The sequence below is a fragment of the Exophiala oligosperma genome (genome assembly GCF_000835515.1).
Source record: "Exophiala oligosperma strain CBS 72588 unplaced genomic scaffold supercont1.5, whole genome shotgun sequence".
NCBI lineage: Eukaryota > Fungi > Ascomycota > Eurotiomycetes > Chaetothyriales > Herpotrichiellaceae > Exophiala > Exophiala oligosperma.
This window is the reverse complement of record NW_015622822.1, coordinates 2,666,474-2,687,893: the sequence shown is the minus strand read 5'-3', so window position 1 is coordinate 2,687,893 and position 21,420 is coordinate 2,666,474. Positions and strand designations below refer to the sequence as shown.

General features: G+C 49.9%; 7 protein-coding genes across 8 annotated transcripts; 3 read left to right on the top strand and 4 right to left on the bottom strand.

Moving 5' to 3' along the window:
* The first annotated feature begins 105 nt into the window (after window positions 1-105).
* Window positions 106-1,597, top strand: PV06_06271 (uncharacterized protein). Its single transcript, XM_016407368.1, has 2 exons — window positions 106-693; window positions 743-1,597. Exons 1-2 carry the CDS (start codon window positions 598-600, stop codon window positions 1,478-1,480), a joined length of 834 nt encoding a protein of 277 aa, XP_016262972.1. The 5' UTR covers window positions 106-597; the 3' UTR covers window positions 1,481-1,597.
* A 220-nt stretch (window positions 1,598-1,817) lies between these two features.
* On the top strand, window positions 1,818-4,832 carry PV06_06270 (uncharacterized protein). The gene is made up of 2 exons (XM_016407367.1): window positions 1,818-2,267; window positions 2,317-4,832. The coding sequence occupies exons 1-2, from the start codon at window positions 2,031-2,033 to the stop codon at window positions 4,303-4,305; spliced, it is 2,226 nt and encodes a 741-aa protein (XP_016262971.1). The 5' UTR covers window positions 1,818-2,030; the 3' UTR covers window positions 4,306-4,832.
* On the bottom strand, window positions 4,661-7,282 carry PV06_06269 (uncharacterized protein). Its single transcript, XM_016407366.1, has 2 exons — window positions 6,905-7,282; window positions 4,661-6,846 (listed from the first exon to the last, which is right to left on the bottom strand). The coding sequence occupies exons 1-2, from the start codon at window positions 7,166-7,168 to the stop codon at window positions 4,966-4,968; spliced, it is 2,145 nt and encodes a 714-aa protein (XP_016262970.1). The 5' UTR covers window positions 7,169-7,282; the 3' UTR covers window positions 4,661-4,965.
* A 180-nt stretch (window positions 7,283-7,462) lies between these two features.
* PV06_06268 lies at window positions 7,463-10,382 on the bottom strand. Of its 2 annotated transcripts, XM_016407365.1 has the most exons (6): window positions 10,122-10,382; window positions 9,988-10,073; window positions 9,864-9,934; window positions 9,576-9,807; window positions 7,948-9,524; window positions 7,463-7,894 (listed from the first exon to the last, which is right to left on the bottom strand). In XM_016407365.1, the coding sequence occupies exons 2-6, from the start codon at window positions 9,990-9,992 to the stop codon at window positions 7,674-7,676; spliced, it is 2,106 nt and encodes a 701-aa protein (XP_016262969.1). In that variant the 5' UTR covers window positions 9,993-10,073; window positions 10,122-10,382; the 3' UTR covers window positions 7,463-7,673. The 2 variants fall into 2 exon arrangements, with proteins under 2 accessions (XP_016262969.1, XP_016262968.1); XM_016407364.1 differs by having other exon boundaries at window positions 9,988-10,382.
* A 961-nt stretch (window positions 10,383-11,343) lies between these two features.
* PV06_06267 (uncharacterized protein) lies at window positions 11,344-12,525 on the bottom strand. Its single transcript, XM_016407363.1, has 3 exons — window positions 12,326-12,525; window positions 11,999-12,199; window positions 11,344-11,942 (listed from the first exon to the last, which is right to left on the bottom strand). Exons 1-3 carry the CDS (start codon window positions 12,369-12,371, stop codon window positions 11,404-11,406), a joined length of 786 nt encoding a protein of 261 aa, XP_016262967.1. The 5' UTR covers window positions 12,372-12,525; the 3' UTR covers window positions 11,344-11,403.
* Window positions 12,526-12,694: 169 nt separating this feature from the next.
* On the top strand, window positions 12,695-18,225 carry PV06_06266 (uncharacterized protein). The gene is made up of 2 exons (XM_016407362.1): window positions 12,695-17,487; window positions 17,542-18,225. Exons 1-2 carry the CDS (start codon window positions 13,749-13,751, stop codon window positions 17,643-17,645), a joined length of 3,843 nt encoding a protein of 1,280 aa, XP_016262966.1. The 5' UTR covers window positions 12,695-13,748; the 3' UTR covers window positions 17,646-18,225.
* A 730-nt stretch (window positions 18,226-18,955) lies between these two features.
* PV06_06265 (uncharacterized protein) lies at window positions 18,956-19,508 on the bottom strand (the record flags this gene model as incomplete). Its single annotated transcript, XM_016407361.1, has 1 exon — window positions 18,956-19,508. Exon 1 carries the CDS (start codon window positions 19,373-19,375, stop codon window positions 18,956-18,958), a length of 420 nt encoding a protein of 139 aa, XP_016262965.1. The 5' UTR covers window positions 19,376-19,508.
* Window positions 19,509-21,420: the final 1,912 nt, after the last annotated feature.

The window sequence follows — 21,420 nt, the reverse complement described above, 5'->3', positions numbered from 1 at the left end:
GCCCAAAGTGGTTTAGCTCATTATCGGAGGCTTGGCTTGGTATCTCCGGCAAGTGTCGCGTCGGGCACCAAGCACCAAGTCACTCTTTAATCTCGTCATCAACGACTTGATTTCCCCCTTCTTCTCTTCCTCTCCTCGACTTTGTTTTCCTTCATCACTGCTGAATTCAATTCTTTACTTTGTTTGCGATCGAAGACTCGATCTTTCCGGCTTTAATGTTGAGCTGAGACTGATCCTGCTTTTCCGACAACATCTGCTTGGTCTTTCAAGGCATCCTCCTACCGACGACAGGTGTTACGCACACCAACCTCTTCATTACGCACAAGGCTATACTTATCACTGGGGTACCCTCCAATCCTCGACTGGCCTCTGGATTGCCAATCTCTTTGTTCTGGATCGCTGGACCTCAGGATCATCTATCTGGACCCCGGATCTGGACACTGGACTCTTGGAGCTTCTATAGCAGTTGTGTTTTAGTTAGTACAATACGATTTTGAAGCCTAAATCCCGAATTTTTGCTTCCTCCTCTTCCTGGTTATCGTTGCTGCAAGGATCTCTAACCGCTGGTGTGGCCAATACTAAAGAAATCTTTGAAACATGGCCTCTGCGTTTCATCGTTGCCAATTCTGTGGCTACGAGACGGATCTGTCGAACAATATCGCAGTGTTTGAGGAGAATCCCCACTGCAGACAGGTTTGTTCGTTCCCTTCTCAGTTCATGACCTTCTGATTTTTTTCGCTAGTGCGGCCTATCAGCCTCGGAGAGCGACACAAAAATGCAGGAAGAGTTGATCAACATGATGACGAGAAATCTTCAGCTCAATTCCATTCAACACCAGCACGATATGTCGATGCCTCCAACCCCTCAGGTTGTCCCACAGGCATCACCAATTACCTATATTACTCAACACTATCACCATTCTGCACATCAGGTACAGTCCAACGATCTTCCCGTTTCCTCAATAATTGAGCAAGCTGGGATCAATGCTTCGGCTTTGTTTCCATCACAGTTGCAGTTGTTCAAAAATGCAGATCTTGAACAGAGGTCTAGATTGATACAGCTCTGGCAAATAGCTCCCCCGAGTTATGGGAATCAGATGCACCCTGATGATCTGGGAAACTGGCCTCAGACGAGCATGGAGAGGGAAGAAGAAGCGGCAAGATACAGACTGGAGGTAGCAGAACAAGACAAGATGAAGAATCTGTGGGGGTTGCCAGGCTCCGAACATCGAAACGCCGAACCTTATATGACTCACGGCTATGACACCGAGGATGTGGCCAAAGCTGAAGCATCTACCACAGCTGCGCAGGATGCAGAGTATAAGCACTCGAATGATCCCGCCTACGATAGTCGAGAATGGTGGCATCTCTCCGAGGGAGAACCAATGGAGCACCAGTATGGGATGCTACAGCAGATGTGGGGATATGGATTCAACTATTCAGCTACGAAGAATAATGATGGTGATGCAGAGATGTCCTAGGATATGAAGGATTGTGAGCCTTGCATGTTGAATCATTGAGTACCTGAGGGTTGGACAAGTTGCATAGATTAATGGTGTAGATAGCACTCGCAATTTCATTTGTGCATATGGTGAATATCAGGATTTCTTCTTTGGTCTTCTACTGTTCTAAACGCCCCGGAAGTGTCTATTTCGTATTACCTGGTGGGTTGGGACCTCGTATACTCCGTAGATGTACTCTGTACTCCCGCTCGGCTGCACCAGACTATTTTATTCGCCGGCCCGTTAACCGAAATGGGGTTTCGACAAAATGCGGCAAGGATGATGGAACAAAAGACTTCAGCCAGATCAATTCCATGAACAATCCTCTGCTTGGATAATCTCCTACAAGTCCTGGAGACGACAATGATCGGGTTTCAACAGACATGACAATAGAGCTCTGAGTCGGAACTCGTACATATCTTGACATCCTCCCGCCACTGTGCGCCCTCCGTCATCCTGCGCTGTTCGCCTCGACGCACCCAACCTCGAGTCCTGCCGCTATCCCTCTTTTACAGGAAAAGACCGCGACATGGCTTCAATGAGCAAGAGAACGCAAGCGCGCAATGAGAGGGAGCTGCATGAATTGTTGAGCCTTCCGGGCAATTCGACATGCGCCGATTGTGGTGCAAAGAATCCAGCATGGGCAAGCTGGAATCTGGGTATCTTCCTGTGCATGCGATGCGCTTCATTGCACAGAAAACTCGGCACACATATCAGCAAGGTCAAGTCCCTGAGCATGGATACATGGTCGAATGATCAGGTCGAGGTAAATCTCGCCAAAGTCTACATTCTGAGCGTTCGCTGACTGGCCGCAGAGTATGAAACGTCACGGAAACAACGAAGTGAACAAAGTCTACAATCCCAAGAACAAGAAACCCGATATGCCTCTTGATGCGGATGAGGTAGACTCTGCAATGGAAAGATTCATTCGCAAGAAATACCAGGAAAAGAGTCTAGCAGATGGCAGACCACAACCTCCCCAACGCGATGACCATTCACCAACAACATATTCAAGACCGCAACGAGCAGAATCTCCTCCGCCGCCCTTGCCCCCAAAGAAAGGAAAACTCTTCGGTTTTAGTCTTCGAACTTCGTCTTCGGCACTTCCCCTGTCGAGGCATGATAAAAAGAAGGCTGCCAAGGAGAGAAGTATGGACAACAACTTTCAAGTGCCTACAGAAGATTACAATTCAATGTCGAGGATGGCAGATGCGCGCTTTGAGATGACGGATTCGGATCTCCAGAAGAAGCTTAACATGCTTCTAGACATGGGGTTTTCTGACGTGGATCGCAACGCGAACCTGTTGAGACGACTGAACGGGAATGTTGAAAGGACGATTGCAACATTGGTTCAGCTGGGTCCAAGCAATGGTAGCAAGGTATCGGCAACCAGGCCTGTTCCAGAAAAAGAATATTCGACCGAGTTCCCAGACGTACCTACGACCTCGAAGCCTCCGGAGCCGTCGTACAATCCCTTCACGCAGACAGACAGTCAACCCTCTGTTGGTCTCTCTATGGGTCAGCCCCAGGGACCTCCAGCTCAGCAATATAGCAGCAACAATCCGTTCGGACCTCCAGCACCACGAAGCCAGACCGAGACTGGGCTTGAACAGTCATTTCAATCCATGCAGGTCACTCAGCCGTTGTTCCCTCACAGCACCGGCGGCTATCCAGCTCAGCAAGCTTCCTTCCAAGATCCACGACTACAGTACTCTATGACTCCCCCTGTAATGTCTTCAAACCCTCAGCAAGGCTATGTTGCATCCCCTGCAGCTATTTCTATGAACACGAACCCGTTCTTCCAGCCTGCTCCACTATCTACACAATCCACAGGGAGCAATCCATTTCTCCCACAATCTCAGTCAGCAACTACACCTTCTACGTCGACCAATCCATTCTTTGGCTTTCAACCGCCACAACCGACGGAAAGTCCACTGCGCCAAAGCTCTCTTCCTGCTAGCCTGAACCCATTCGGTATTCCTCCCTCGCAGCAATCACAACTGATGTCGCAGCAACAGCAACAACCTGCAGGTCGACCGGCACCACAAGCACCAGACTTTTATGGAGCTACTCAGACGAGTTCATATGGAAATCAGAACAACCCATTCAATATGCAACAACAACAGCAGCAGCAGCAGCAACTCCCCCATGCTCAAGGTCCTCAAGCGACGATGAGCTATCAGAACTTTCAATATGGACAGCCTCAAGGTCAGCAACAGCAACCACAGTTCCAACAGTTCCAGCAGCAACAACAACAACAACAACCTAATTTCCAACAATACAATCAACAACCCCAAGCCATGATGCCTCAACAAACTGGTCGTTATGACAAGAACTCTATAATGGCATTGTATAACTACCCTCAACAGAGCAATCAACAACTCGCCTCGATTCCCGAACCAGCAGACCAGAACCAAGCGCAGCAACAGCAGCAGCACCCGCAACAGGTTGTGTCACCCACTCCATCACTTGATATATTTGGTCAACCAAATGCCTTGACGCCCACGAAGCGAAGCTCGACCATGCCAGTCTCCTTATCGAACATGCATTCGGCGGGTGGCGGCGGCAATCGCAATCCTTTCTTCACGAACGCAGCCAACGTCAACGCCAACGCCAACGCCACTTTCGGCCTCGGCTCGCCGGCACAGACAAACATGATGCCCAACTTGACTCAGGCTCAGATGCAGTCACCTCAAGGCATTGCCGCGAGACACACAAGTCGAGAGAGTATGATTATCAGCGGGCTCGAAAATGGTCGGCACAGTCCAGACGCCTTTGCGAGTCTGAGTGCAAGGTATCAATGAGCGGGAAGAGTTTCTTCGCGTGTTGTGTCTCCGATGGAGAAGGATGGAAGAGGAGGAACCTTGCAAAAAAGGTGTGCCAGAAGGGGAGAAAAAAGGGCGGGCTACCCGAAAGAAGTTATTTTACATGGTCCTTTGATTCAAAAACCCAATCAATTGCATTTGTATCCTCGCGAGTCTCGAGAGCAGCAGATTGCAGGTAGTTTTTAGCCATGTTTTACGAATTTCCTTGTGTGCGCAGGAGTTTATATCAATATCAATGGGAGGAGTACGGATTCAGCATGCCTTTTGACCGAGTATCGAGTAAAAATGGTGTTTTTTCCCCAGCACAATACGAGGGACATTCTTCTTTATATATATACCTATATATATTTCTTTTGTGTTATTGAAGCGATGGTGGGCGTGGGAGGACTCATCAAATACCTTGGTTGTGGTCACGGTCAAGGCAGGTAGTACGTGGTACGGCGCGCATTATGCGAGCAGCTCATTTCAATGTCGTTCCTATACCGTCTTTACACTAATACATGAGGAGCCCTTTTCACATTTTTGTTCGGGAGTTTCTCAATCGGACGAAACCCAAAAACGGGCCTCAATGAGACCAACTCGAGTGTGCTGCTCTTGACTCCGTCGTCGTTTGTCCTAGAAAGAGGTCCCGCTTTCCCCTTAGCTCTGACCGAGTACTTTTTGTCCACGTTTGCCTTCTCCCCCTGGTGGAGAAGAGTCACGAACGGTGTGTTTGTCGAGGTTCTCGAAAGATCCAACTTTACCGTCCCTTGCATCGGCAGCACGTGAGGTACCGTCGAGGCACCATACCACGACGTCGCCCGTCCGCCGCCAGTCGTCGTGCCAGTGACTGTTCCAGATCCTGCGGCACTCGACGTACCCGCTCCCCCTCAGTGCCACGGTCATGACCGAATCGAGATGGGCGAACGCCACCAGATAGTCGGGCCAGGGTTTCCTCCCTTCTCCTCCCGTATTCCAATACTGCTCGTCACGCTCCGCTTCGATCGAGTCCGAGTCATTGATGACGGCCCCCCTTTTTGCCGCCAGCGGATCCTTTGCAAAAACCCCAGCGGCGTCGCCTCTCGCCCTGACGCCCTCCTTCCGACGCGGAGCTCGTCTGGACATGTGACGTTTCAACCACAGTGTGGGATTGTCGTAGAACTGGTCGGCCTCGTCCATGTAGGTCGCCTTTTCAGTCGCGTCGAGACCGAGAGGCGGTTCACACGTCAATGCCCACGCCCTGATTCCCGGGTTTGCCGCCGTAGGTGGGTATTGAAAGTGAGAGCGCCACGGCGTCGAGTGGCAGGGCATGAGCATGCCTAGTGTCATGTTTGACGGCTGGGACAACCCGAGGTATACATCCTCGAATTCGTTGCGGAGGTAATGTGTCAGACTGATTATGCCGGAATTGTGCACGTATGAGGTATAATACGCTAGACCGACATTGAGAGCAAGCAAAAAGAAAAGTAAGAGTCTCTTGCTGGCTCGATGGCCAGCTCTACTCGATTCTGTGACCAAGGGACCGAAAAATCTTGAGAGTTGGACTGCCGTAATGATATGTAATGCTGGGAGGAGCGGGTATATAAAGCGGACTTCTTTATGCGCGATGTTCGAGAAGAGCGCCGGTACAAGGATGCACAGTATAGTCAAGGACCTCAAGGTTATGACTCCTGTGGGTGTTGCGTCTGACTCTGCTACTTTGTTGCGGAGAACGCGACACATACCGATCAAGGTGAACGGCAATGCGGTCATTAGAAGGAGCGGATACCCTTGAGAGAGATAGTAGTGCCAGTCATTACTACCGTAGAATGTCGCTAGGGACTGGATGACGTTGACATGCAAAAAATTGAGAGGCGGGAATACCCACGCGTCGTAGAAAATTCTGTCAACCACACTCGAGAAGATGAGCACTGTGCTACCACATAGGATCGTCTCACGAATGAATATTGTCGACTCTGTCCAACTCGGTCCTGCCGACGTTCGAAACCGAAAGAATGCCATGGAAGCGAGGCTGAACCAGATGAAGATGTTTGTAGGTCTGAGAATCGTTGCTACTGCTGCACAGAGAAGTGCTCTTCTCAGTCTAGTCAGTTCATCCCCAGAGCCGCGTTCTCGAGAATCCAATTCGCGGACGCGAAGACCTTGGGAGTCAATGGTCGAAGCTGGTCGGCCCCCCGTGGTCAGAGGTTGTTGCATCCAATGCCATGGCCAGTTGTACAGAGCGATAATGGTCATAGTCGATTCCATGGAGTTGGAGAACGTGCGTGTCGAACAAAACCATTGCCACGGGCTGACAACAGTCAAGAGAAGAACAATCAATGACGAGACTGTGTTTTTCCCATAGATATATGACCCCAATTTCCAGGTGAAATAGTCACCAACAGCCGCAAAGAAAGCTTGCACCACCTTGGGCGTCGCAAGCAGCACCTCTGATCGAGTATGGCTACCCAGGCTCAGTGCTTCAGCAAGGAAGTTGGCAGTCTGATAAAATACCCCAAAAACTGCCGGGTGCAAAGCAGAGCGTAGGTGGCTGTTCCACTCCTAGATTCTTTATGAGTTTTGTGTCCTGCATTTTTGTGTAGCCTTCTTTGTATCGCACCCATGTGATCCAAGCCCCAGCTTCTTTCCCGAATGCCCATCTCCATGCTGGTTCCAATGCTTGGAAGTATTCATCTGGTTGGAAAAACGTGCAGATTGTCAAGGCGTTAAGAAGTCTGAACGCAACGAGGGTTACAAAGACTGTGTGTGCGTCTAACGCGAAGGAAACCGATGCAGCAAGTGTAGAGGGCGCAGATGTGGCTCTTTGATCGTCCTGCGACACATCCTTAGTCACCTGCTTTGACTTCGAAACCATCTCCGACATGATCAGCCATTTCAGCACATCAGCCGGGCTCTGAACAATAGTCAATGGGAAGAAGAACAAGCCTGATACACCTGAGGTAAACACAATGTAGTTGAAGAGGACAATATAGTACGGAGTTACTCTCAATCGCTGTAACCCCGATTTTGTCTCCAACTCAGCCTTGTGAACTCAGCCTCGTAAAGCCTAGACGTTTCCTGCTAAAAGCCTCATGGTCAGAGGTACTGCAGACCCTCTGAGTCTCTCCGCGGTTTTCAGTAGGCTCGTATGAATAATATTACGCCGTAGCGTGCACAATGCTGAAAAGATCATCGTCTCATACTCATTCTCATCTAATTACGCCAGTAACTCCATGTAGTTCTACATGTCCTTTCAAGGAGTTCTCGGTGAATGTCTACCAGAAACACCCGGCTGTACGCCAAATTCCTTTTCCATCGCTGCATGAACGGACGTGGGGACACAACAGACAATGCAATTGCTAAAATCCTCAACAAGCACCAAACACAGCTTACTCGACTGTAACAGACTTGGCCAAGTTTCGTGGGAAGTCGACGTTCAATCCCTCTGCGACCGCGAGCCAGTAAGCGATCAGCTGCAATGGAATGACGTTCAGGAGACCTTGCAAGCAGTCAACGGTCTTTGGAACCTGGATACGTTCGGTCTTGGTTGGCGGGAATTCAGGGTCGTCCTTGTTGCAGATGACAATTGGGCGGCCATTACGAGCAATGACTATGCAATGTTAGTTCTGTTCACTAGTTCGGGCGAAATATAATCATGCTCACCTTGTTGATATGCGTTCAGTGACTTCGCAAAGATGTCATCGCGAGTGAGAATCATGATGATTGGCAAGTTCTCATCGACAAGAGCCAAAACACCATGCTTGAGTTCACCTGACATGACTGCTTCGCAGTGCAAGTAGGAAATTTCCTTGATCTTCAGTGCACCTTCAAGAGCAGTAGCATGCTGACTGCCACGGCCGAGCAGGAGAAGCGACTTCTGCTTTTGAAGGAACTTGGCGCACATCTCTTTTATTGAGTCGTTGAGTTGCAGGATCTCGCGGATCTGCTCGCTGACCTTGCCCAAGCCTTCGATGATTTCGGCCCGGCGTTGGGCCTTGGAGGCACGATCTTCACTAAGTGACAAGGCAAACATGACCATGGCGACAAACTGGGACGTGTAGGCTTTGGTTGAGGCAACGCCAATTTCGGGTCCAGCGTTGATATGCACACCACAGTGAGTGAGCATGGAGATCGAGGAGCCGACAACGTTGACGATACCAACGGTCAACGCACCACGTTCCAAGCAATACCGCAGAGCCATCAAGGAGTCTGCCGTCTCGCCAGACTGGGAGACGAAGACACAAGTATCGTCGCGGAAGACTGGCGCTTGTCTGTCAAGGAAGTCCGAAGCTAACTCGACCGCGATTGGAATTTCTGTAAGTTCCTCAAAAACACCTCTGACGGCCATACACGAGTGGTAACTTGTACCGCAAGCAATGAAGATGATTCTTCTGCATCGGCGGATGGTGCTCATGTACTGTCTGAGACCTCCCAGAACAACACTCTTGTTTGCGACGTCCAGACGACCACGCATGGTGTTGACCACAGACTCTGGTTGCTCGAAGATTTCCTTTTGCATGAAATGGTCGAATTTGCCCTTCATGATTTCTTGGAGCTCGAGTTCAATGGTCTGAATGGCACGAACGTTACTCGTGCCGTCGTCCTTTGTAAGACGGTGAATGTTGAGCTGGCCATCGTGAATGTGAGCAATGTCATCATCCTCAAGGTAGAGAACCTTCTTTGTGTGTTCAACCAGGGCTGAGGCGTCCGATGACAGGAAGAACTCGGCAGGTTGAGGCATGCCGTCGTCGGACAAGAAGGCACGAGACTGCGATCTGTGGAGTAGAGACTTGTCTGGGGGCGCGAGGTGTCCGCCAGGTGACAGGAGACCCGGAGCCTTCTTCTTCAGCGCCACGTTGTGATTTGCCCTCTCCGCAGGCAGAGCACCACCGTCTCCCTCGTATTCAACGTCCACGAAGTCCACCTTCAGCTTCTTTTGTGTCTTCACACCAACAACCAAAGGAGAACCCTTTCGAGCCGCAATCACTTCCGAGGGAAAATGGACGGATTTCATGAGGAGACCGAAAGCGCCCTGGAGTTCCTTGATGACGGCCTTTCCGAGAGTGGTGAAATCGATGTCTGGGTGGGCATCGTAGAGGAACTTTGCAAGTTTGGCAATGCATTCGGTATCGGTGTCAGTTTCAAATCTGAAGCCCTTGCCCTCGAGCAGCGCCTTGAGTTCTTTGTAGTTTGTGATGATACCATTGTGGACAACAGCAAACTCCCACTTGGGGTCAGATCTTCTCACAGGTCAGTCAAACTATCTCAAACTATCAGCCACTGGAGCTCACCTGTGAGGATGACAGTTTGTTCTTGATGGTTGACCGTGGGTTGCCCAACGGGTGTGGGCAATACCAGCATGGGAGTCAAAGATCGCGGTCATGTCGACACCTGACTCTGCCACCATCTCCCGCAGCTTTGCCACCTTTCCCACCTCTTTAAAAGCGAAGACTTCATTTCTCTTGTCACCGTCAATTGCTAGACCGGCCGAATCGTAACCTCGGTATTCTAATCGGGAGAGACCTGCGGAGGGTGCGTCAGAGGGCAAATGTTCCATACAGAGTGGCTGTAGAACTCACCATTGAGCAATGTGTCGAGGATGAACTTGCGGTCCTTCTCTACCAAGTAGTTGATGTAGCCAAAGATGCCACTGGTCGCTGTCAGTATGGCCTGCGCTCCACGGGATTCAAGTGGTCGACATACCACATCTTGAAGGATTACTGGACAATTGTCGAAAACCGATACTGCTCAGGAAGGCTCAGGGTATACAGCAACGATAGAAAGTGTTTCTGGCCTGGATATGAGCATAAGGGAGTCCCAATGGCTTGGAATCTTACAAAGGGTATTACCCTGAGGTATTTGAGGTTGAAGAAAGGGTCCGACAACAAAGAACTGCACGAAGAAAGATCGACTCACTCGACAGCGAGTGTGCAACAGAACAGGGAGGGTTACGGAGTATGGAGAGAATGATCTCGTAGCAAGAAGAAAGTGGTTCTCTGGACAAGTCGTGTTATTATTATTGTTATTGTAAGGAGCGTAGGACGGGTTTACCTCCTCAGGTGCTGACAACGTTTCGAACGGGGCTGAGACGCCTTCGGTGAGCAAAGACATACAAAGAAAGCATCCGCAAGCCACTCTAGTCATCAATTGGTCACTGCGGCCCTGCACAGCAACCGCCATGTGAACCTTGGCAGGTACCGAACAACCGCAAACGGCCTTGTGGCACTATTTTTCGGACCACGGAGTGCGAACAGAGGCATCTGTGCGAGGATCTGGTGGTCCTGGCGCTCACCTAGAGGCTCTTTACGCGAAGGCCAGAGCTCATTAGCCACACTGCACACAGTATTCTACTCGCTACAGACCGAAAATTCGACGATAATGCTGTCGCTCATCAAGCCTAGAGCTGGTCTAGCAACTATACAAGAATCAGCACGTTCACCGATCCTGCTGGTCCCGTTCACAATTATGCTAGTTCTTAGAGAATCGCCATCGTGCTGAAACAGATCTCGCTCCTTGTACCACTCGCGTTGGCCAAAGCAATCGATATTCGCACATTCTAGAACTTTCAAAATCTTCATTATTGATGCCAGCGAGGGCCCAGGCATTGAAAAACTCAGCATTGCCGTTCTAATGATTCTGATAGAGATAGGAAGCTCACCTTGCACTGTTCTAGACGTTGGCCCCTTGGAAAGGAGGAATTCTTGCGCTTGTACTCCGTATGTAGACATGACCACAACACATACTGTTGCCAGCTGAATCCTAAAATAGAAGTTCGTGTATGTCATTTGTACTCCGTACTCCGTATTCTTATTACTTATACTCGTACTCAGTATTGTTAGTTGGATTGCCCGTCAGCCTCCCCCTGACAAGGATGACGAGTGAGACGTCACCACCAATTCGCCTGTGTCGCTTTCTGAGACACCTTGGCCCCCAATAGAGATCGACTTGCGCCCAGTTTCAGATATCGGCCCCAGTGGCCCACCCTGCCCAAAATACGTGGTTCGGACAAGAATACTGTACCAAGGAAGACGGAATAGGGGGGCACTCAACGTGTACGGACCATCGCACGAAATAGTTTGTCGACACTTGGTCCAGCTTAGAGGAACTAACGAATATACTCTACGGTCCAGAGCCCATGATTTTCAGCATATGCGCAAAGGCCTCCTGCCGTTTTACTTCAAAGCCGTCAAAGGCACGCTTTGACATTCCAACGGGTATTTGATCCTTGCCACTGACCAATCCAGAGTATGCTTCCTCAGTAAATTCATCCAGAGGCATTCCAATCTGTCGACCGTTCTTGATGTCTGGTTGATGCTTCTCGTCGTGAAGCTCGGTCTGAACCGCAGGGGGAAAAATCTCGATGACCTTCACCTTGGTTTTCTTCAACTGTTCTCGCAGACACAGGATCCACTGATGGAGTGCTGCTTTTGAAGCACAATAGTTTGAACAGCGCAGAATTGGAACCAGAGCCAGATTAGAGGTAATGTAAACCAATGCTGTCTCTGTCGACTTTTTCTGCAGAAAGGGCAAGAAGGCTTTGGTCAGGGCCAGGTGAGCGGTGTAGTTGGTGTTGACCTCGAGCTGCACCGAATCCAAGTCAATCGAATCGGGGTCGCTGAAGTCTGTCTTTCTCTGGATGCCCGAGTTGAGGATAATACCTTGTTTCAAGATCTGTCAATGCAAGAAGTACCTTGAGAGAACAATGATCACTCACAATCAACATCGGGATGGGTATTTACGATGTTTGTTGCGAAGTGCGGAATAGATTCCAGCTTGGTAATATCAAACGGCACTGCTTGACATTTATCATGACCATGTTTTTGCACCAGGGCTTCAAGATTCTCCTTTCGACGTCCGACGGCAATGACAAACGTGCCATCATCGATCAATCGATTAGCGAACGCCTCGCCAATGCCTGTTTCGAGTGTGAGCGTTGAACGAAGGCGGAAGATTGCCACGCTCTAGATTTCCCGATGTACACTACAGGCCAACCCGCCTCTGCTTGCGGCTGTGCACAAGAATCCAGGATGTGATAACGTACCACTTGTGGCGCCAATGACCACCACTTTCTTGTAAGGAAAAGGCATCTTGTAGGAGTTCCAGGTAAAGCTGAACTACGAAGCAAAGTAAAGAACACTGAAGTTTTTTGAACCATAGAGGAGTTCGTGCAATACTTGTACTGCTAGTGTTAGGTAGGGAGGTAGCCACTTGTACGGATCATTCATTGACTTGTTGATTTTCATCTGCCGTGCATGTACTGTTAAGTACGAGTGCCAGCAGTTCTCAAGTCTAGTAGAGAATCGTGACATCACTCAGTTGGCCAATCACAGGCTCCCATGAAAAGTTCTACCTACCTAGTTAGTTACCTTATCTGTCCATCCTCTTCTCCAAGCCCATCGAGCCGATTTTTCAAATATACCTACCGTGGTAGATTCACCCTGTGTGCAAAGAAGGAGCCTCCCGAGACCTTCCTTCAAGCGAACTGTGCAATGGTAAGGGTTCATCCGTCATTGAGCATGTTGAATGTCCCTGTCGACTGCTTCAAACCAGCGTCAAATCCAGTTCCTCGTCCTGGTCCGGCTATACCCATCTCTCGCCCAGCTCCATCATCATCATTTCCACCCTCCAGGATGGAGCAAGCGACGGCCGAGAGTTCGTGCAAGAGACATACCGGAGATTACGTAGGCAGCCATTCGAGCCTCCTACTATCGAAATGTAGACCGGCGGCCAAGAACATTACAATGAGATTTCATGCTCAGCCTGGTCATCCTCCTTCTTTCCAGCGATCTACAGGCGTCAAGAGTTGGCATCAAGTTTGGAAATAATTGTCACACGGGTAGATTCGTCGTATAACCAGAAACAAAGGATGACACAGTTCCATGCAATACTCCCCCTCTTCGCAGGTAATGAGCCTCCTTGAATGTGCAATATTGAAGAGCCGGGAAGAAACAGATACAACAGTAATAAAGCGCAGCGGTAGACTAGGCATAAAAGATAATAATACCGCTGGTTCGAGAGGATCGTGAGGAATGTTCGTCGTCTCTATAAATCTACCACCGTCTGCCTGCGCTTTTTCTCTCGAGCGCGTTCAAGAGTGCCAAGGCTGCCTACCGCAATCGACGCTGTCAAGAAAGGGCCTCAGCACGCCGACGAAGCTGTGTCCAGATCACATCTTTCCCCCTCGAACTCTTCAATACCCATCGGAACCCTCGTACTTGAGGCCCGTGAAGTGTTGGATCTTACTTTGTCGCCCCGAACTCTCCTCACCGTCCTGATATCGCAGCCTGCGCTGGTCCTGAGAAATCCCCTTGACGTCCACCGACGCGTTAGCAACCAGCCTGCGACCAAATTTCTGCAAATCATCGCGCTGCGACCTTCAGCTCAACATATTCTCTGGCTTTGAGTGATAGACATAGGAGCATCTGTGCAAAGATGATCGCGTCGTTTGGGTATTGATTCAGGATATGTCGCGCCCGCCGGGCAACAAATTCGCTGAGTTTTTCCCAACCGCCCCGAGCGTCATACAACGAAAATCTTCAAAGGTGCCAGAGCCCGACAAAACCCAGCACACCGATCGCGACGACTCTACGAAAGATGCGCAGACAGATTTCGCCCCTGTTCAGGCTTCTTTGATCTCTCCAGGTCAAACATCACATTCAGTCGCGAAGCAGGACACCTTAGCCAAACTTGCCAGCAACACTCTTACGCAGGAGGAAGCAGGCCAGTTTCAGGGCGATCTTCTCAATGGTGTCGGTTCTGCGAGCTCGTCGAGTACCGCTTCTTCGGTTTTCAGCGCTCCTCTTACCGCCGCCGCAACTATGTCTGGCACAAACCACATCCAATTCACGACCCTCACCCCTCTCACAAACTCAGATTCTCCTCCAAACGGCAAGTCGATGAGCCCCATGATTGAAAACAACTCACACTTGAGCGCAAATGGACATATTGCTACGTCCTCTCTACATCCGGGCTCGATGACACCCCTTCATACCCCTCCCGCCCACCGGAGGACGGCGCGAGACACGACTCTTCATTCGAAAGGAACGAAATGCACCTACGACCCCGAATTAGATAGGAATCTAAGCTCCAAAGACAAGCGAAAAATGAAAGCGCAGTTTGAAGAGTTTGGGGGAAAAGCCGATGACAATTTTCAGCCACCTGATCCACGTCTGGCAATACCTAACTACACGAAAGGCGCTATAGGAAAGGGAAAATCAAAATTTCGACCCGCACCATACAACCTTAGATCATGGACGCCCGACAATGTCACCGCAGTAGCCCCTCCTCCGGCCACCACAGTGGTGGTTACGGGTTTTGATCCGATGACGCCTCTCTCCCAAATCAGCGCTTTGTTCTCGAGTTTCGGAGAGATTGGCGATATGGATAACAGAACAGACCCAGTGACAGGACGATTTTTGGGCATATGCAGTATCGAGTATCAAGACTGCGCTTCGTTCCAAGGTGGAGGGCCGATATCCGCTGTCCTTGCCGCAAAAACAGCATATTTGGAAGGGAAACGCGGACAGAGAATAGGCCTGAAGACAGTGCACATAGCCATTGATCGAGATGGCTCTGTAACGGAGAAGCTGGTCGAGAAAGCGATCGCCCTGCACCGAAAAGAGAGTGGCTTCACAAACCAGGCGCGGGCCCAGCCCTCGCCGTCTCCTTCGACCCCTACGGTTACCACACCGATAGCAGGCTTCGCAAAGTCGACTGGACCACCTCCAACTGCTCCAAAAGGCCCGTCAGGAAAGCCTACTCTTCGACCTCAGCCAACTTTCCATGCGCCTCCCGTGGTACACTCCCCATTTCCGACTGCCCCCAAGCCGACTCCACCGGTTCTAGCCAAACCCACGGGGGGAGCATCACTTGTTGAGAACACGCCGATTGCCGAGACTTTGAAGATACCCTACATCTTCATCGCGCACTGCTACGTGCCCGTCATGCCCACCACAATTCCTCACCTGAAGAAGCGATTAAGAATGTACGATTGGCGCGATGTCCGTTGTGACGAGACGGGATACTTCGTCACATTCGAACAATCACGAAACGGACAGATGGAAGCGAAGAAAGTCTTCCACGGGTGTCATATGCAGCCATTGTTCACTTATGTGATGAACTTGGAGCTACATCTTAATGGCAACCCCAAAGCCCTCGGCTCTAGCGAGCAACCTCTACCAACTCCTACAGGGCCAGTTGATTTTGTGTATTCCAAGCAAGCATACCGATTGCGAAAGGAACATGATCTGGACCTCGAAGAAGAGAAGCGGCAGCGAGCTAGGGACTTGGATCCCTCGCGGGCCGTCGTTCAATTGGTTATTCAAGAACTCCGGGATAAGCTTCTGGAGGATGTTAAATCCAGAATAGCTGCTCCAACTCTGTACGAGTATCTTGACCCAGAGAGGCACTCAGAGCGGCGGCGAGCTCTTGGTATAGACGATCCTGAAGGGCCGAGGAGATCTATGCTTACTGATGAGGGATCAAGGACACCAGATTCACGATCAGGTATGGGTATGATGAATCGACGGCCGCTGAGCGGGAAGAATCTCAATATCTTGTCCCTTCCCAAGATTGGTAAGAAGCCAGGCACAGAGCGAGGAATGGTCGGGTTTCGCGACGAGAGAAGAAAGGTCCCTCAGGCTAGACACAATGTCCGATCTTTATTCCACCAGCTGGCCCAGTTTCACGATGATGAGGATTCAGACGACGAGCAAAGAACCTCCATTACCAGGGACACTGAGGATCTGGAGAGCCGCCCTGCCAGTCGCATGAGCATGACATCAATGTCTGACGATGAAGATGAGCTGTTACGCAAGATAGCCAAACGCCGACTTCACGCACGGGAGGAGTCCGAGATGGGAGATAGTGTGGTCAAGGAAGAAGTTGAGAACAAAACAACTGCAGAGGATCTCATCATTTCCAAGCTTGAAAGGAGCATCTACGAGATGTCTCCCTCTTCGAGAAAGCGCAAGAGGTTAGTCAAGGAACTTGAAGCTCGAAAGCGTCAAAAGGCCGATGACGAGCTTTTCGGCGTTGACAGAGCTGATCTGGAGCGCGGCGATTCCGACGATGTCAAGATGCAGGATGCAGAGACTCCTGTTGAGGGTACTCCAGAAGTCGAGTCGGACGTACCAAAGCCCGTCGTTAAGAAGCCGAAGCCCAAGAAGAAGACAAAGAAACAGATTCTCGAAGAACAAGAAGCTCTCCGACAAGCACAAGCTGAAGCTGAAGCGGCCGAAGTTGTGGACAATGTTCTGGAATACGCTGAAGAGGAAGAAGCTCTCGCTGAAGCAGCAGAATGGCGACCTGAAGTTGAATGGGGGGTGTCTGCGGAGGAGCCATTACCTACTGTCGACGATGATGAAGACATTCTTCCAGATCTCCGCGGATGGCAGGCCAGTCTTTTCGACGCTGAGGACTTGGAACATCTCGCCTCAGCACTGAAATCCAAGTTGGCAATGAACATTGGAGATCCTATGGCTTGGGCATGGAAGCAAGAGCAAATCCGAAATCTGCAACCAGGGATGCAACCTGGAGCTTTGCGTACGCAGCCACCCATCGATGGGTACTATGTGCCCAACTCATCAGGTTCCGCGAGAACCGAGCCCATCAAGAAGATTCTCGAGTCCGAGAAGTCGAAATACTTGCCTCATCGTATCAAGGTACAAAAAGCACGGGAAAGACGTGAGGCCGAAGCCAAGAAAGACCCTTCTGCTGCTGTCAAAACTGTCGTGGAGTTGCCCAAGGCATCCTCTCGTGGTAAACGAGCAGACGACAGACGCACCGTCAAAGACTTGGACCGACAGAGAGAACTGCTACAGGCGATGGGTGATGATGCTGATGTATTGCGTTTCAATCAACTCCAAAAACGCAAGAAGCCAGTCAAGTTTGCCAGATCTGCAATCCACAACTGGGGTCTATATTCCCTGGAGCGGATTCAAGCCAGCGAAATGATCATCGAATACGTCGGAGAGAAGATCAGACAGGAAATTGCCGATCTACGCGAAATCAAATACACAGAAAGTGGAATTGGCAGTAGTTACCTCTTCCGTATTGACGAAGGCACCGTTGTGGACGCCACCAAGAAGGGAGGAATTGCTCGCTTCATCAACCACAGCTGTAACCCCAATTGCACGGCCAAGATCATTCGGGTAGGCGGCACCAAGCGAATTGTCATTTATGCTCTCAGGGACATCGAGAAAGGTGAGTTTTCCTGTTTCATCTGAGGATAAAAGTCACATGCTAACCTCTGGGTAGACGAAGAGTTGACTTACGACTACAAATTCGAGCGCGAAATCAACAATGACGATCGTATACCCTGTCTATGTGGCTCGGCGGTTTGCAAGGGTTTCCTCAACTGATTAACCTTTTGCAAACGTTACGCATTTTCAAAGAAATCGGCGTTGGCAGCATATCTCTTCATTTTGCAAGTGTATGTGACAATACAGAGGACGTAGGGTGGGCATCTCGGTTTGGCGTTTCCAAGTCTCTCCTTTGTGCATGAGCGGCGGGCAATCTCTGAAATCCGGGTGGCCGGGGGAGGAGCAAAAAGCACCGTCATGGGTTCACAGGTGTGAACATCTTGCATTATTGGATCGAGTGGCATCAAAGGACGTGGCGACATTTTCTGCCTCGGAGGGTGAGTTTCTTATTTTTCCGTCGACCAAGCCTTGTTTCTCTCTCGAGAGGCGCGAGGAAAAGAGGTTTTGGCCGTGGAAATGGGAGGTTGTTATCGTACGATCAGGCGAACGGGTGAAAACGAAAGCCATGCCCCGAATGATTTGCGAGTCTTTTTGTTTATGTAACTCTCTCTACTTGTATAAGGGACCTCCATCTCCTGCGGGCAGTGTGGGCTGGTTTTTGACCTTGCCTGTCTTTGGGAGAGAGGGAAGGTTGTGTGTACATAGTGTTAATGTCCTGCCTTGTGCAGGTGGGATGGACTTTTTCATTTGTTTTTCTCCCCCTCCAAAAAGAGATTTCTCTTGCTTGGGCTTGAACTGCATGTCTCGTCTTGACGGATCAAGAATTCTCTTTTCTTGTCGATTGGGTTCCCGTTTCTCCTTTCCTTCTCTCCGCCCGACGTAACAACATCAATCCTGTGCCGTGGAGTGCAATGTCGCCCCACCGCCATGCCGTGATCTGTAACCATCGTTACCGCCGGATTTGAAATCCATCCGGCTTCTTGACCGTCATACATGACCGCCCAGGCGTCGGTCTGCATTTGATGTCTAGAGGGAGGATTTTGGTTCTCTGTTGCTTTGGGCAACAATCTTCATGGCTTGTGATGGCAGCGCCTTCCTCTCTGTCGTAGGGATGTTTCGGACATGGGTTCTTGACTGTTGGGTTCGTGGATCGAGCCCTAGCGTGATACCCGCCTTTTTCTGTACCGTGCTAGACAGCAAACAGCAACCTTGTCGTACCTCAGCGCGCGTGTGTGTGCATCATTCTCAACAACACCCAGTGTCGCTGTCGCACGGGGCAGAGAGTACCCCCAGGGGTGGAAACCTTTGCGCCGCGTTGCTTTACGACGTTTATAAGGGTTCTCTTCTGTTTTCCCCCCTCCCCCCCCCCATTTTCCTCACTTCTTCCCGGGGGGGTTCGATTGATGCCACAATCTTGAGTGTCTCCTGTGAACGTATCTTTTTTCCTTTGGTCCTTTTCCAAGTCCCCTTCACACCAAATGTGCCGGCAACAAGAAATTGCCCACGCCTTCTTTGATGGGGTATTCGAAGCCGCAGTTTGCGCACACCAGTTTCCCTTCGACCACGCCCGTCTCGAGGAGGAGACTGTGCAGGTTTTTGAGTACCGTGTCGTCCACGGCGTCCTCCTTTTCGTCGGTCGTGGTTTGCGGCGAGTCGGCGGTCTCGACGGGATTCGTGGCGGGTAGGAGAGACTGTAGGCCCAATTCGGTCGCCGTCGCGGTGAGGGCTTCCCAGTTCACTCGAGGCAAAATGTTGCGCACGAACAGAGGGTTGTAGTCGATCTCGGTACGTTCGAGGGTCGCGTCCTTGAAGTGTAATGGGAAACTGGCCGGGGAGGACTTGCAAGCCTTGACGGCGCAGGTGAGGAAGTTTGTCGTCAGGAGTTTCATGGTGTCGAATTTCTCTTTTGTTCTTTCTATTGTAGGGATCAGTCAGTGTGAGATGTTGACCTCCGTGGAACAAGTCGATGTCGACGTCGAGAAATTGTAGCGAGTTAATTGTTGTGTATGACTTGGGGGTGTACTCGGTACGAATATAAAAAAGATGTTGGACAAAATTTACCTTTTTGCAACTCGTTATTGTCTTTGTATGGACGCCAAGATTGAAATATTTTTGAACATGGGATGTTTCTGGCACCGAAGCAAGTTTAGAACGAATACGTATACGGAGTAGGTGTTTCAACATTTATCAAATATACAGAATTTATTTGTGAGATGTGAAATGTGGTGGCATCTGATATGGTGGTGGTGGACGAAGAAAGACTGAAGCATTTCTGCAAAACTCGACGACACCCACATCGAAACAATATTGAATGGCAATTCGAGTAGTTGTTTCATTCTCATTTCATATCCGTACGTTCATGACATATTGATTTATAGAAATAGAAAAGGAAAAAGAAAAAGAAAAAAGAACATGTATGGCACGCAGGTGACTTTCCATCCACCATGGATATGGCCACCCGAAAAGGGACAAACACATCCACACGAAAGAAAAGCCTTAAAAAGTGCCTCTATGAAAAGTCGGTCTAGATCGCCAATATGACCTACCAGCCTATTGAACCACGAGCAACACCATTTGGCGCGGCGCCGTGAGAGAGGACCAGGCGGTTGATTAATGCGTTCATAATCTGTTTTTTCACGAAGTGTAAAGAAAGAAAAAAGAAGGAAACAAAAGTTGGAGATTCGATATATGGAGGTTTTGACGGATCAGGAAAGGTGCAATTCCCAGTAGGAGCTAATACGGATACGAACAAGTCTCAACTTGGCACTTTTCTCTCACAGCAAGTTCAACCTTTCATTTTTTGAACTTTTGTCAACCTGCACTTTTCCTTCCACACTTGATTCGTTGTTACGACCCATCTACCAGTTCTCAGATGCTTCGTGGCTTTTATGCTGAGCCGATCTGGTCATTTCTATCAAAGGCCAGGTCCTCTCAGCATTAATTCATGCAAGAATTCCTCTCTCACACACACACACACACACACACTCATCACACGTGCTGAGTTCATCGTGACCGAGGAAAATGAAATCACCACACAGGTTTGTCACATCTCGCAAGAAAACTAATGGCACCTTGGGGTAAATAACAAAACTTGTCTTTTTTTTTGTGACAAACCACATTCGGAAGCTTCTTGACCCTTCATCTCAATGATCAAGACGTGGATCCAGGGGACCTTCCAAAAGTCTCAAATCGCAAAGTGGAAGAGTGAAATTCGGCTTTTAGCAGGGCCTTGTCTACTCCACCCTACTTCTTCTGAACTGTTTAGTGAAGATGTAGGACTATTTTTATGACAGACATCTGCGTATTAACCGATCCCGTCCAATATCTCTCAAAGTCCGACCACGATGTTTTCCCGTTTAGTTTGATTCAGCAAGAGAGAGACAGACTACGCTGTCGGAAAGCATCGTCGGTCAACCATCGAACGAAGTCTCTTTGAAAGGAGGAGTCTAGACGTGCATCATCTGAGAGGTTCAATGGGGAAGCTAGTTTTTGAACGGTCGTCATTCGAGACCTCAAAGCGAGTAACTGTAGTCTTGCCAACTTGACATCCCCTCACCACTTTCGTCTATTCATCGCCACTCCCGGCGTTCCGATGTGCAGGTTGACGAGGAGCCCGAGGGCGGGAGCCGTTTGTTCTAGCCAGGGCCACAGACTCGGGCCAGAGCCCCATGGGATGTTTAACCTGCTACGATACAGGACCGTACCTTTTGTGGTTTAATGCAAGGGGGCAACATTCTCTCTCCTCGAATCTCACCATTTAGTTTCGTAGATTCGCGGGATCCAGACCAGATCCCTTCAATAAAGAACACAAGACCCGAATTCAACAGCCGAGAGGCATGTGCCGAATTTGTCTGCCCCTTGGAGGAATCATTCCGTGTTGTGTGGCTGAAGGCCGAAAAGAAGGTGGTCTGATGTGACCTTGATTTGACGGCCC